This window comes from Plasmodium vivax, chromosome 12 (assembly GCF_000002415.2).
Source record: "Plasmodium vivax chromosome 12, whole genome shotgun sequence".
Classification (NCBI taxonomy): Eukaryota; Apicomplexa; class Aconoidasida; order Haemosporida; family Plasmodiidae; genus Plasmodium; species Plasmodium vivax.
The window spans coordinates 2,452,486-2,465,376 of NC_009917.1; the positions used below are offsets into that span (position 1 = coordinate 2,452,486).

Below are 12,891 nucleotides of genomic sequence, written 5' to 3' on the forward strand. Positions count from 1 at the left end.
AGTTACGCAGTGACGGGAAATGCTCAATGTAGGAGCACACCCTGCGAGTTCTTTTTTTCAAAGGTGAACCGAGCCGCTACTCCATATAACAGCCGGCTTACTATCCATTTCGCTGAAGAGATAATTAGCGATTTGCTTAATCGTGTGCACATGTATGTAATAATGGTGAGCATGATATGCCCCAATGGAGACAGCCTACGTGTATGTAGTACACACCCACCCAACAGGGGAACAAGTTGAGAGGTACCCTCCTAAAGATATGTTGTTAGACTGCAGTTATTCCTTCTTTTTGCTAAGTATGTGCAGAGGTGTACACGCCGCGCTGTCTGCATTCGCCCCTTCTGACAAATGGGCAGAAATGTAAACAACGCGGGGGGCCACACAAAAAGGCCTAATTTTACGCAGCGGCTGGGAAGGAGTTCCCTGGTTAGACGTTCTCGATGTACAACTGGGTTTACCCTTCGTCAAACTTTTAAATAGACAGGAGGGGACATCCCTCCCGACTGCCATGAAGGACGTTTTGCGAACAGGAAGTTCTTTCGCATGATCAGGTGGGAAAACGCGTTGCATGCTACAGGGGAAAGGTGTTAAAATGGAAATCATTCTCCCTCTTTTGCTGCCTTAAAATGGTCTACCCGTCCATGCCGTGTGCAGAAATGTGAGCGGATGTAAACGGATGCAATCAGACGATTACACAAAATGGGTAAAAAAATAAAATTGTCCTCTTCGTTGCGAGGAAGTTCCCACTGCGTTTTAAAAAAAAAAAAATTCCCTACTGCTATGGATACACCTACGCCGATGTGCAGAGTCGTCGAGGCAGGCACTGGCGTGGGGAAAAACACCTAACAGTTTGGCACACAGCACATGTGTACAAGTGAATGTGTCCATTTCTGCCATTTTTCCATTTTGCGCGATTAAGTGCTCCATGGCGAGTAAAACGTACATATACGCCAATGTGTACACAATGGTGAAAGGGAATTGCAGCCGTCACATCAAATGGGAAAAAAAAAAAAAAAAAAAAAAAATCCCTTCGATGAAATTCATTAAAATTAAACAGAGGGGCAGACCGCAGGGTTAGTTTTACCAGCGAAAATGAAAAGGCCAAAATTGGCCTGATTTGCAATCACAATTGGGGGTGGAAAAAAAAAAAAAAGGGGAAAAAACAAACAAAAAAACGAAAAAAAAACGGAAAAAAAAAAAAAAACAAAGAAAAACCACATGACATGCTGCGTATCACATCACACTGCGCGCATTGACTTCCACACTCGCATGGCAAAGTCCACACGTACACATGTAAATTTAACCATCTTCGCGAGGCAGGAAGTGTAAATCAAATGTACGCTTCTTCCAATCACGGGGGTGAAAACGAATGATTAAAAATTCGGAGGTTTCAATTTTTCCCACGAGTGTTTGTACATAAAGGTGAGGAAAAAAAAAAAAAAAAGAGGAAAAAAAAAGGAAAAAAAAAGGAAAAAAAAAGGAAAAAAAATTAAAAACAAATGCGAGGGAATCTGCGCGTGTACGTATAAGTAAATATATAATCGCGAAACATGTCAATCCTCGCCTAACTCCGGTGTACATGCTCACAGCTCTCTTCTTCCTTCACCAGGAGTGACTGTATTCGAAACAAAGGCGGCGAATATCTCCAAAGTGAAACGCAAAAAAGGAAAAAAAGCATTTTGAAAACATTCAAAGTACCCTACTTTTAACATCGCCCAGAGCATATAAGCTAATGACAGAAAATACATCAATTAGGAGGAGGTATGAAAAGAGCTTCACAGAACGGCCAGGCTTCACTGAAGATGAAATTGAGGAAATAAGGGAAGCATTTAATTTGTTAGATACCGATGGGACAGGTGCGAAAAGGGGGAAAAAAAAAAGATGACATATGAGTGGATGAAGCAGTTCTATTCAGTTCTGTTGTTTTTTTTTTTTTTTTTTTTATTTTTTTCCCCCGTTATGTTGTCTTTCACCTTTCCCCGCAGGCACCATCGACCCGAAGGAAATAAAGTGCGCCATGCAGAGCCTAGGGTTAGACGTTAAGAACCCAATGATATTCAGGATGATAGCCGACCTGGAGAAGGACGGCTACTCCTCCATCGACTTTGAAGAGTTTATGGAGGTCATAACGTCCAAGCTGGTAGGCCTGCATGCACACCGCGCATGTGCGTTCGTACGTACGTACGTGTGTGTATGGTAACTTGGCGTGGCATATTCCCCTTCACATAACGCAATTATCGAATTGGCTCCTCCTCCCACCTCGTAGGGAAATAAAGACACGCGGGAAGGCATCCAAAGAATTTTCAACCTCTTCGATGATGACAAAACGGGGGCAATCTCACTGAAGAATTTAAAAAGAGTTGCAAAGGAGTTAGGCGAAACGTTAACAGATGAGGAGCTGCGGGATATGATTGACCGTGCAGATTCCAAGGGCGAGGGGGAAATTTCGTTCGAAGATTTCTACACCATAATGACGAAGAAGAGCTTCTTGTGATGTACCCCTGGGGGGAGGGCGGCCATGAAAGGAGCGCGCATATGCAGCTGCATAATTGGACGTGGCTCCTGAGCGGCAAATTGCATCCCCTGAAATGTGCCTTTTACGTGAGCCACTTTGGCAAAACGCAAAGACGATGTGGTTATCTGGTTAACTCCGCTACATGTCCATCAGGTGTGTATGTCCATTTTTGCGGTGGGAACATTTCCTAACCGCGTTGTGCATTTACCGTGTGGTGCCTCCACCTGGTATGATGATACAGGCAGGATGACTGCCTTGGGGTCGAAGCCATTGCCATTACCGAAGTGTATTTTTAATTAAATGCCAGTTGGGTTACGAAGGGAGATGTCCAGGGGTGGAGATTGCCAGGCATGTTAAGTAATTGTATGAGTACATGCCTGTGTGGAGCGCAACCTCCTCTCTTTACACTTCTCCTACGGCATATTTTTGCCCCTCCGTGGGGGTGTATAAAGGGGACACTTCAATTGTGCGCCCTTCGAACGAAGCCTTCGCGGCGAAAAAGTGTTTCTTCTTTTTTCCTTTTTTTTTTCGTGCGGCATTGCCGATGCCAGAATTTAACAAGTTTTACAAATGTACATTCGTTAGATCGCTTGTCCGTTTGTCCGCAGGATGAACGTGCTGTGTGTACATGGGTACGCCACACATCGAGGCGGTTTGCGCAGGGAGAAAATCCGCACACCCTTTTGGTAAACATAAGAGGGTTAAAAAAAAAGAAAAATGTACACAAGAACGTCTGACGATATGCTGACATAAAAAAAGGGGGGCGAAATTGAGAAGTGAAGAACAAAGCAGGGGCGGGGAAAACACGCGCAATTTGCCAGCACCACGGTTGGCGCACATAAAATTTATGGTAACTCCACACGTGTGCTCCGCTGCGAAGGCGGCAAACTCAGGCGATCAAATTTTGGTTGGTAAACTTGTGGCGGATGTAGGTGTAAAGCTCCTTTATTTGCTCCCGGGGGTAGTAGTGCACGTCGTCCGAGAAGGTGGAGTTGATAAGGTCATTAAAGGTGACGGCGTTCCTGTACATGTCCTCCACCAAGTGGAGGGAAAACTCCTTATTGTTGAAAATGTACTTGAAGAGGTAAAAAGTGTCGATGATTAAGTTCCTCAAATTGATGGTAATAAAAATGTTGACATTCTTCAAAACTTTTTTTTCCATTTTGGTAATAATTTCGACGAGCATGTTAATCACTAGGACAATTTTTTTTCCATTTCCTTTTATAACGTTAACTAAGTTCTGCATAATTTCATCTTCATTTTTCGTCTTATCGATGTGGTAGAGTTCTTTTTTTTTGAAAAAATTGATGTATTCGAAAAAGTTCGTTTTCATAAAGTGGTTTATATTGGCTACCTGAACGTGCATGTGGAAATGTTTGTTGTGCGTCTTTTCGTATTCCTTTACGAAGGAGCTGTTGATGAGGGTGGCTGAGATTCTCTTGTAGAAGTAGTCGCCCTTGGACGCGTACAGGTTGATGAGGTCGTCCAGGATGGAGCGGTTCACCATGTATACGAAGTAGCACGCGAAGTTGTCTTCGCAGGCGCTCTGCGGGGGGGTCGTCTCCCCGGCGGGGGCGTTCGCGCCGCTGGTCATTCCAGCGGTTACTTCACTCGCCTCGCCACCTGCAGCGCCGCTAGCCCCACCGCTAACCCCGCCGCTAGCCCCACCGCTAACCACACCGCTAACCACACCGCTGGTCACGCCGCTACCCCCCTCCTGCGCGTTCGTGTAGTCCCGCCTGCGCAGGCTGAAAATGTTGCCGCAGACGATCTTCTGCATGATGTGGAACTTTATATACTTGGAGATGTCCTTGAAGAAGAAGGAGTAGTAGTCGAGGTATTCCGAGTCGTGCAGGTCGCTCAGCTCGCTGTTGTTGGAAGTCTGCGCCTGGATCCACTCCTCCGGCACGATATCTTCATGCACCTTGATGTAGGCACTCACCAAGTTTTTATGAAAAATATAATCATTGTAGATGTTATTTCGTGGAGCCTTTGTGCGAATGCTCTCAAAGTAGAGGGCGAATCGAATGCAGTTCTCCGTGTCGTCTAAGTGGAAAAATTTCTTCATGAGCATATAGGCAACCTTCGTTTTGAAAATATTTTCATAGCGAAAGTCGTTATACAGGCAAGAGTTGTTGAAGAAGTTTTCCATTACGATGTAGTCATTATACGAGGTGATGATTCTGTCGAAGAGGGTATTGTAGAGAAGAATAGGCATCTGGAACATGACATACAAATTATTTTTTATATGATTCAGGTACACGCAGGCGATTTCCATTTCGTTGAAGCTTATCAAGTGGGTAATGTTCTTTAACTGCATGTTTATGTAGTATAGCAAATTCCTATCGCATATCTTTTTGAGGATATTAATTTTATCATTTTTTGTGTTCATACAATTTGAGGTCAGATGGTTTGATAGCTTCTTCAACTGGCTGTTCGGTTTGTTCTGGCCCAACGGGGGGAGAGATGTTCCCGCACCAGCATCACCGGTGTGGGCTTCACCCGCTTCACCGGCAACTCCACTCACCGTTGCGCTGGTGGAGGTGGAGCTCTTACTTATTTCATTCTCCTTCTCTAGGGAGAAATAATTATAATGCTTCAACATTGCTATGAGGTTCACATAGAGGTATTCATATTTTTCCGTTTTAAAAATTTTGTACTTCTTTAAAACGTTGAGTATGTCTCTCTTGAGGATAAGTTCCAGCAGTATGCACTCGCATGCACTGAGCTTCTTAACCCTTATGTGCGAGGGCAGGAAGAGTTTGTTCTTTCTGGCCTTCCCCTTAGACAGATAGAGGTACTTCTCCTTGATGTGCATGTTCAGGGGCTCCTCCTTGTTGCCGTTGTCCATCACGTCCGACACGTCGCTGCTGTTCGAGTTGAGGATTTCGATCAGGCTGTCCTCCTTGCGCTCGGCGCTCCCCTTCCTGGCCCTGCCCTTCCTCTTCGCGCGCCTGCCTCCACGGCAGCTTCGGGAGCTACTTCGGGCGCTACTTCGACCGCTACTTCTACCGCTACTTCTACCGCTACTTCTACCGCTACTCCCTGCGCCGCTTCCTTCACTGTCCGCCTCCCCCTGGCTGCTGGAGTCGCCGTCGCGGGGGCGCGCCGAGCTGCCCGACGAGCCGGCACTGCCGTTCGGCTCCTCCCGGTCCGTCGAATTGCTCGCCGAATTGCTCGCCGAGTTGCTGGCCGAATTGCTCGCCGAGTTGCTGGCCGAGTCGCTGCCGCGTTCCCCCTCCTGGTCCAGCTGCTTCATCTTCTTCTTCTTTGCACTTCCCTTGCGCTTCCCCTCGGTCTCTCCCCCCCCCTGCGTGTACTTATAATTAAACGACTTGTGGTTCTTATAAAGATTCATATAGTAGTTCAAGTAGGAGGGGTAAATCTTATTGGTGTACATAAAATTCTGGAAGTTTTTTTTCACATCGAGGCTATTTCTTTGAAACCAAAAGTGATATACGTTGAAGGCCTCGAACAGAGACAGCTTGGCGTTCTTCAGGACGTAGAGATTCTCGGCCGAAAGGAACAGCACACTTTCGTAGATGCAGCAGTTGCGGTCTATCCTCTTCAGCATCTTTTTCGCTAACATGTGGATTTGCTCAAATAGGTTAAAGTTATACGTTTCATCAAATTCGTTCTTTATCTTCATAATGCGATTACAAAATTTGTTAATTTTTTCATTGTGGGGGTAGAAGAGGATAACTTTCTCCGCCCAGTAATTTAAGTGAAAATTTAGAACACACAAAAATAGATTCTGTCTCAAGTCATTCAAGTCGATGACGTCTTTGTCTAAGTCCACTTCTATATCATCGAAAGATATTCTCTTGTTATACGCTACAATTCGATTTAGGCTTTTCTTGTCCGTCACCAAGTGGTCCTTCTTCGCATTTTTGCCTTCCTTTCCATCACGATCCAGGTCACCATCCACGTCACTACCTCCATCGTTCGTCTCCCGCATCAGGTAGTTATTCATTTTTAATCTTTCCTGGTCATTCAGTTCGTCCTGTTTCGCTCCTTTCTTCGCCTGGTCGTCCAAAAAGTGGTTCCCCTCACGAGTGCCAAATGGCAGATTCGATTCTTCCATACTTCCATGGTTCGGTTCACTCGATTGCTTAAAAGGTGCTGGTCCACCGCTTGTATTGTTCGTCTCTGCGGTTAGCTGGTTACTCAGCGTATTTCGGAGGCCAAAATGGGAGGCATCACCTCCTGTGGGGGGGAAAAACCCACTGGACGGCATACCACTCCCAGTTTTATCCTTTGTCGGACTGCCTCCCTCCTCTTTGCTATCCCATGGAGAAGCGCTAACATTCAGAACCCCCCTCTCGATTAAGTTGTTCTCTCGGGCACTTAAACTCGTTTCGTTAAGAGACGCACTTAGCATGTCCTTGCTTGGGATGTTATCAAATTTTAACGTGTTTAAAATATTTTTGGTATCATTTAGGGCGCTCCCCAATTTGCTCTTTTTGAAGAACAAACTGTCGGTGCTTAATTCATCGTTTTTTTCATCACCAAAATGGCTTCCACTCGGTCCTTTCCTCCTCGAGTTGTCACCCCCCCACTGATTCGTCTCATCTGTGGAGTCTCTCCCCTTCGACTTGGCCGCTTCGTCCTGGTCCTCCATGTCTACGTTCCTCCTCCTCTTCCTGTTCTTCACATCGTCGTAGTTTATGTGGTCGCTAACGTTTGCGCCGCTTTCCACTGGGCCGCCGAACAGGGAGCCTGTCTTGGGGGCGGCACTTCCAAAGGGGGCACCTCCAAAAGGGGCACTCCCAAACGGGGTGCTTCCAAACGCGCCGCTCCCAAACGAGCCGCCCACATTCGCACCAACCGCGCTTCCGTCAGTGCCCACCCCAGTGGCGCTAAACTTAAACACGTCGGATCGCTCGGGCTGCGCACCGGAAAGGTCCCCCTGCTTGCTCTCCCCCCCGACGGAAAAAACGGACGTTTTGTTTTTCTCCTCCCCCGTCTGCAATTCGTTAAAGGACGACGTTTTGCTGGGAAGGCCAAAAATGGGCGTCGAACTCCTGTCTTCCTTATTCGATGGAAAAACGAAGGGAGAAGCGCTCGTTTTATTTTCTTCCATTTTTGTTTTGCCAAAGCCGAAAGGGGAAGGAACAGAATCATTTCCTTTAGCACTCGCATCTTTATTCTGCCCATTTATAGACGATACAAATGCACTGCCAAAAACTTGAAAGTTGTCTTTTTCGTTTTTCCTAGACAATTTGTCTTCACCTCCTTTGTCTTTCTCTGGGAGGTCATTTTTATCCCCCCCCTTTGGCTCCTCCTTTTGCTCGCCCTTTACTTCTAGAGATCCAAAACCGAATATTCCACTTTTGGGTTTCTCCTTCTCCGTCGTTGCGGTGGTGTTTTCCCCCGTCTTGTTTAAAGCGAAGGGAAACAAACTGCTCTTCATGCCTGTCTGGAAGGTGCCTTTCTCATTGGGGTTATTACCACTGATGGGGTTCGTTGAGGGCGTGGTCGCGGTGGTGTCTCCATTTCCCTCCTTATTCGCTGCGTTAGCGGCGGCACCACTTCCTTCATTTGAGGCAGACGTGGCTGAGCCGAAGATGGATGCTTTTTTGTCGCCCCAAGTTGTTTGCGGCGCGCCCAGTGCGACGCTGTTGCTGCCGGTGCCTCTGTTCTGCCCAAACAGGGAGGTACCACCGGGCGCATCGTTGGCCGTGGTAGCGGTAGCGGTGTTGGCGGAGGTGCCCCCCTTGGAGACGCTATCCACCGAAGTGCTGCTAAAACTGAAGGGGTTGGCGCCCGTCGAACTTCTATTGCCAAGCAAACCATTCGACAAGGACGCACCCAGGGAAGTGTCAACCGCATTATTCGTATCCGTGGAGGTCCCCATTTTGTTATTCGAAAACAAAGAGAGCATATTACTTTTGGCTGTTTTCCTCTTCCTCTCCTCGAGTGTTAATTTTTTCACTGGAATAGCCAAACCGGGGTTGTTATTGTGGGGATCATTTTTGGTTCCATCTGGGGGGGTGAAAAAGGGGCTCCCTCCAAAGGGGTTATTATTATTATTATTATTGTTACTACTGTTTGTACTTCCACTGGGTTGATTATTTCCGAAGAGATTGTTCGTGCCGCTCTGGAATAAATTACTGCTGCTGCTTCCGAACAGGTTACTGCCGGTGCTCTTCCCAAAGGTGGTGGTGGTGCTATTGCTCTGCCCCATGCTGCTGCTCGAAGCTGCGTTGAAGGTAATTTTGTTTCCCATCTGATTGCTGCTTTGGTTAAAGAGGTTATTGGCCTTCTCCTGGTTGTTACTGCCACTGTCGTTTATGCCTCCACTCCCGCTGATGGTACTCCCGCTGATGGTGCTTCCAAACAAGTTTGTACCTCCCAGAGGGGGCGCACCCGCTCCTCCTACGGGGGGGGGAGGATCCACCGCGCTGCTACTCTTGTTCTGCCCAAAAATAACCTTCATGGGTTTATCCTGGTTAATCAACAAGCTATCCTTATTCACATAATTTGAACTGAAAATATTATTTTCTGGATTTGCGTTACTGTTGGGGGTTAGGAGAGTATTGTTCTTCACCCTCTTCGAGAAAAGCGGCTTTTTATTTACACTAAACTTTTGTCCCGTATCCGTGGAAAGCTTCAAATCTTTGAATAACTCCTTCGAACCACTTTCGCTGTTAAAGAGGTTCGCCAAGTTGTTTGCACTTGGGGTTGTGCCCATCGGTTGGAAGTGCGGCCCACTTGGGTTGCCCTGCGACAGGTTATTCCCCATGCCAATGGTCGCGCCTGGGGTTGGGGCCAGACTGGAGCCGAAGCCGAGGGAGCCGCCCGCGCCCCCGGGGGGGCCATTCAGCCCGAGACTGCCGCCAATACTTCCGCTCACATTTCCGCCAATACTCCCGCTCGCATTGCCGCTGACACTGCCGCTAATCCCGCTAATCCCGCTAATCCCGCCAATCCCGCCAATCCCGCCGGCGGCCTTGCTAAACGGACTGTGGTTGGCGGCGCTGCTGAGCTGCATCCCAAAAATGTTGGTCTGGTTGGCGGCCGCGCCTGCGCCTGTGCCCGCGCCACTCGTGCCGAAAATGTTCTCGTTCGGCTTGGCGCCCCCAAAAAATCCCTCCTTCTGAGCACCAAGGGCGCCCTGAAAACCGGGGCTCGGCTTCAACGACACGCCTGTGCCGCTGTTCATGAGGCTTCCGCCGCTTGCGCCGCCTCCCCGTCCGAACCCCCCAAAGGTGTTTGTACCGCCCAAGCCGCTACCCCCGCTAAGGGTGTTGGTGCCGCCTAAGCCGCTCCCCCCGCCAATGCTGCTAGCCGAGGTACCCCCCCCTGGCATGAGCGAAAAGGTCGAATCTCCCTTGCTCTTTTGGCCAAAAATAGACATAGGGTTACCTCCAGAAGAGGAACCCAACTGCATACTGTCCTTGTCCTGGTTCCCAACTTGACTGTTATTTCCAAAGGGAAAGAGACCTTTGCTTTGGTTCTTCCCCGCGGCATTTCCAAAGAGGGAAGTGCCTTGTGTATTTTTCTCGAAACCAAAGATGCGGCTGTTACTGCTGGAGGAGAGGTTCATGTTTGACGTTTCCGATGAGGAGTTATTTTTGGGATTAAAAATGCTGGTCGTTTGATTCGACAGGTTGTTCATAAGACTGTTGCCAAGGGTAGCAGTAGTTTGATTGCCAATGGTAGAAGCGGTTTGATTGCCTAGGGTACCACTGTTTGGACTGCCAAAGGTGTTACTGCTAGTTAGGCTGCTCTTCATTCCAAATAGGCTCCCCGACAGGGGATTGTTACCGCTGGGGTTCGCGCACGTGGCGCTGGAGTTATCTTGCGCGTTCAGAACTCCAGAAAAGGCGTTGGTGAACTTTGGCACGGTGCTATTTCCGGGGGGGTGCTGGATCGAATTATTGCTTAGCGAACCTCCAAAGAGAGACGTCGCCGCGGATGTGTTGGTGGTGCTAGTCGGGTTGGAGGTGCTTGACTGGGTGGTACTGCTAAACGGGTTGGTGCCGCTAGCCTGAGTGGTACTGCCAAACAGGTTGGTACTGCTAGACGGGGTGGTGCCGCTAGACGGGGCGGTGCTGCCAAACAGATTGGTGCCGCTAGACTGAGTGGTACTGCCAAACAGGTTGGCGCCGCTAGACGGGGTGGTGTTGCTGCTCTTCCTGAACAAGCTGCTTTCATTACCCTTGTTGCTGCTAAATATGTTGTTGCTTTGGTTAAATCCTTTGAATGGGTTGCTATTGCTGCTATTGTTGTTGCTTCCGCTCGCGGTCACGTTCGTGGTGGAAATTTGCAGACCACCACTCGGAGCGCTGCCACTCGGAGCACCGAAAAAGCCGGTGCCGCCAATACCACCTGTGCTACCCACATTGGTGGAACTTACAAAATGACTGAACGTGTTAACCTTGTTAATATTTTCCCCATTTGAAGATTTGCTTTTGTTATCCAAATTAGTGGCATCGGGAAATCCCCCGCCCAGCTGTCTGTTCCTATTTTTAAGGTTCGGGTAGTCTAAGACGCCATTTTCAAAGTGATGACCACCGCTATTGTGGTTGGAGGTGGAGGCAACCGCTCCGGGTCCTAAGCCAGCCATGTGATAGCTGCTATTGCTGGCACTCATATGGTGGGTGTTTTTCTTCCTCCTCTTCTTGGCATGTGAAATGTTAAAAATCTTGGGATGCAGGTTGATGAACATTTCCAGCTGCTCATTTATCTTGTTAATACTCTTTTTGATCTCCAACCTATTATTCAGGTAATTTAAAAACCAAACAAAAACGTTGTACCTTGCAAATTCGGATGAGTACCAATACTTGTGTATGATGAAGTTTGTGATGTGGTAAAATATTTCTATATTGTTAAATTTTTTTTTTTCATTAAAGAGTAAGTTTTTAAATTCTATGATGTAGTAATTTTTTTGACTTTCATTTTGGAAATGCTTTTGTCTGAGGTGTTTTTTCTTCCTCACATCTACTTCCATTTCAGCTTCATATTTGCTGCTGCCCCTTCGATTGCTCATTACCTCATCGTAATCGTCATCTCCGTAATTGGACGAGTTGGCCGCTACGGATGTTGTTCTGGACCTTTTCTTTGACTCCTTCGTGCGAGAATTTCTTTTCCCATTTGTGTGATCTCCTTCAGAACGTTCATTTGCTAACTGGGTATTTGCCTCCTTTCCGGTTGTCGCTTCCCCCCCCTCGTCCTCTTCCTCCTCACCTTCCAAATGTTTTAGCGTCCTTACATTCACGTGCTTCTTATTTTGGAAGAAGTCAAAAAGGAGGCACACAATTACTAGAATTTTTTGATAGTACAAATTTTCACAATCTAATTTTCTCACTACTAAAGTTTGCACCTTCCGAAGGACTTCCTCCACGTTATATTCGATGATCAATTTGTCGATATTTTTTTTACTCACATTTGTGTTGTTCTTTCCATTACTCCCTGGAGCTCCTCCCCCCTCGGCCGCCGAAGCGGAGCCACCTGCATAGAGCTTCTCATTATACAGGCAGACTCGGTAAAAATGGATGTACCATTTGTTGCTGAAATGGGTTCCCTTATTTTCGACGTTTATGATGCTCTCGAAGTAGCTCAGCAAGTTGTCCTTGTAGTTTGACACGACCATGCACCTCGGCTTGTTCTTCCTGGGCGTGGAGTATATTTGGTCGTAAATTATTTCCCTGTCGTGGCGGTCCTGGCGGTCTAGGCGGTCACCCCGATCGTGCCGCTCATTCCGCTCATTCCGCTCCTGCCGGTCGCACACGTCACTGCGGTCGCCCCGATCCTCGTAGTTCTTCCTCTTCCTCCCGTGAGACGCCATCTCCTTTGCAACTCTCGCTTGTCTGGTATTTACAATGGCGAAAAAGGAGCGCGGGGGAGAAAAAAAAAAAAAAAAAAACTCACTTCAGGGATTTCCTCTGAACATAATTCTCCCCTTTTTCGATAAGTCAATTTAGTGCAGCTGATCGCTTTGCAATGTCATGTGTGGCACATGGGTGGTATACTTATAAAAAAGGAGCGCCCTCCAACCCACAATGACAACGTACTTCAGTTATTTTTCCTACTTAATGTGCGTCCCCTCCTCTTATATTACACACGGTACACATATATCGCAACTGCTGCAGCTCTGCAAATTTTACATAACTGCCAGGGTTACAAAGCTTCTGGGTGACGCGAACGGGAAAAGCTACGCCCATCTACACATGCAGCGTACGCGCGTCCCTATGGCGCCACTTCGAAAGGGTCACTTCTTCTCTGTGCGCCTTTTCCCAAGAGAAGTGATCACCCAAAACCCACGTTGTTTCAAACGGGTTGATGAGCATAAAACACTTGTGCCTATATTATCCCTCCGCGGAGTAAACTCGGCAGAATAAAAAAAAAAAAAAAAACAAATGAACAGGATT

General features: G+C 47.5%; 2 protein-coding genes across 2 annotated transcripts; one reads left to right on the forward strand and one right to left on the reverse strand.

Moving 5' to 3' along the window:
• Window positions 1-1,732: 1,732 nt before the first annotated feature.
• PVX_118162 (hypothetical protein) lies at window positions 1,733-2,494 on the forward strand (the record flags this gene model as incomplete). Its single annotated transcript, XM_001615876.1, has 3 exons — window positions 1,733-1,856; window positions 1,986-2,140; window positions 2,267-2,494. The coding sequence occupies 3 exons, from the start codon at window positions 1,733-1,735 to the stop codon at window positions 2,492-2,494; spliced, it is 507 nt and encodes a 168-aa protein (XP_001615926.1).
• A 910-nt stretch (window positions 2,495-3,404) lies between these two features.
• Window positions 3,405-12,367, reverse strand: PVX_118165 (hypothetical protein, conserved; the record flags this gene model as incomplete). Its single annotated transcript, XM_001615877.1, has 1 exon — window positions 3,405-12,367. The coding sequence occupies exon 1, from the start codon at window positions 12,306-12,308 to the stop codon at window positions 3,405-3,407; it is 8,904 nt and encodes a 2,967-aa protein (XP_001615927.1). The 5' UTR covers window positions 12,309-12,367.
• Between the last annotated feature and the right edge of the window lie 524 nt (window positions 12,368-12,891).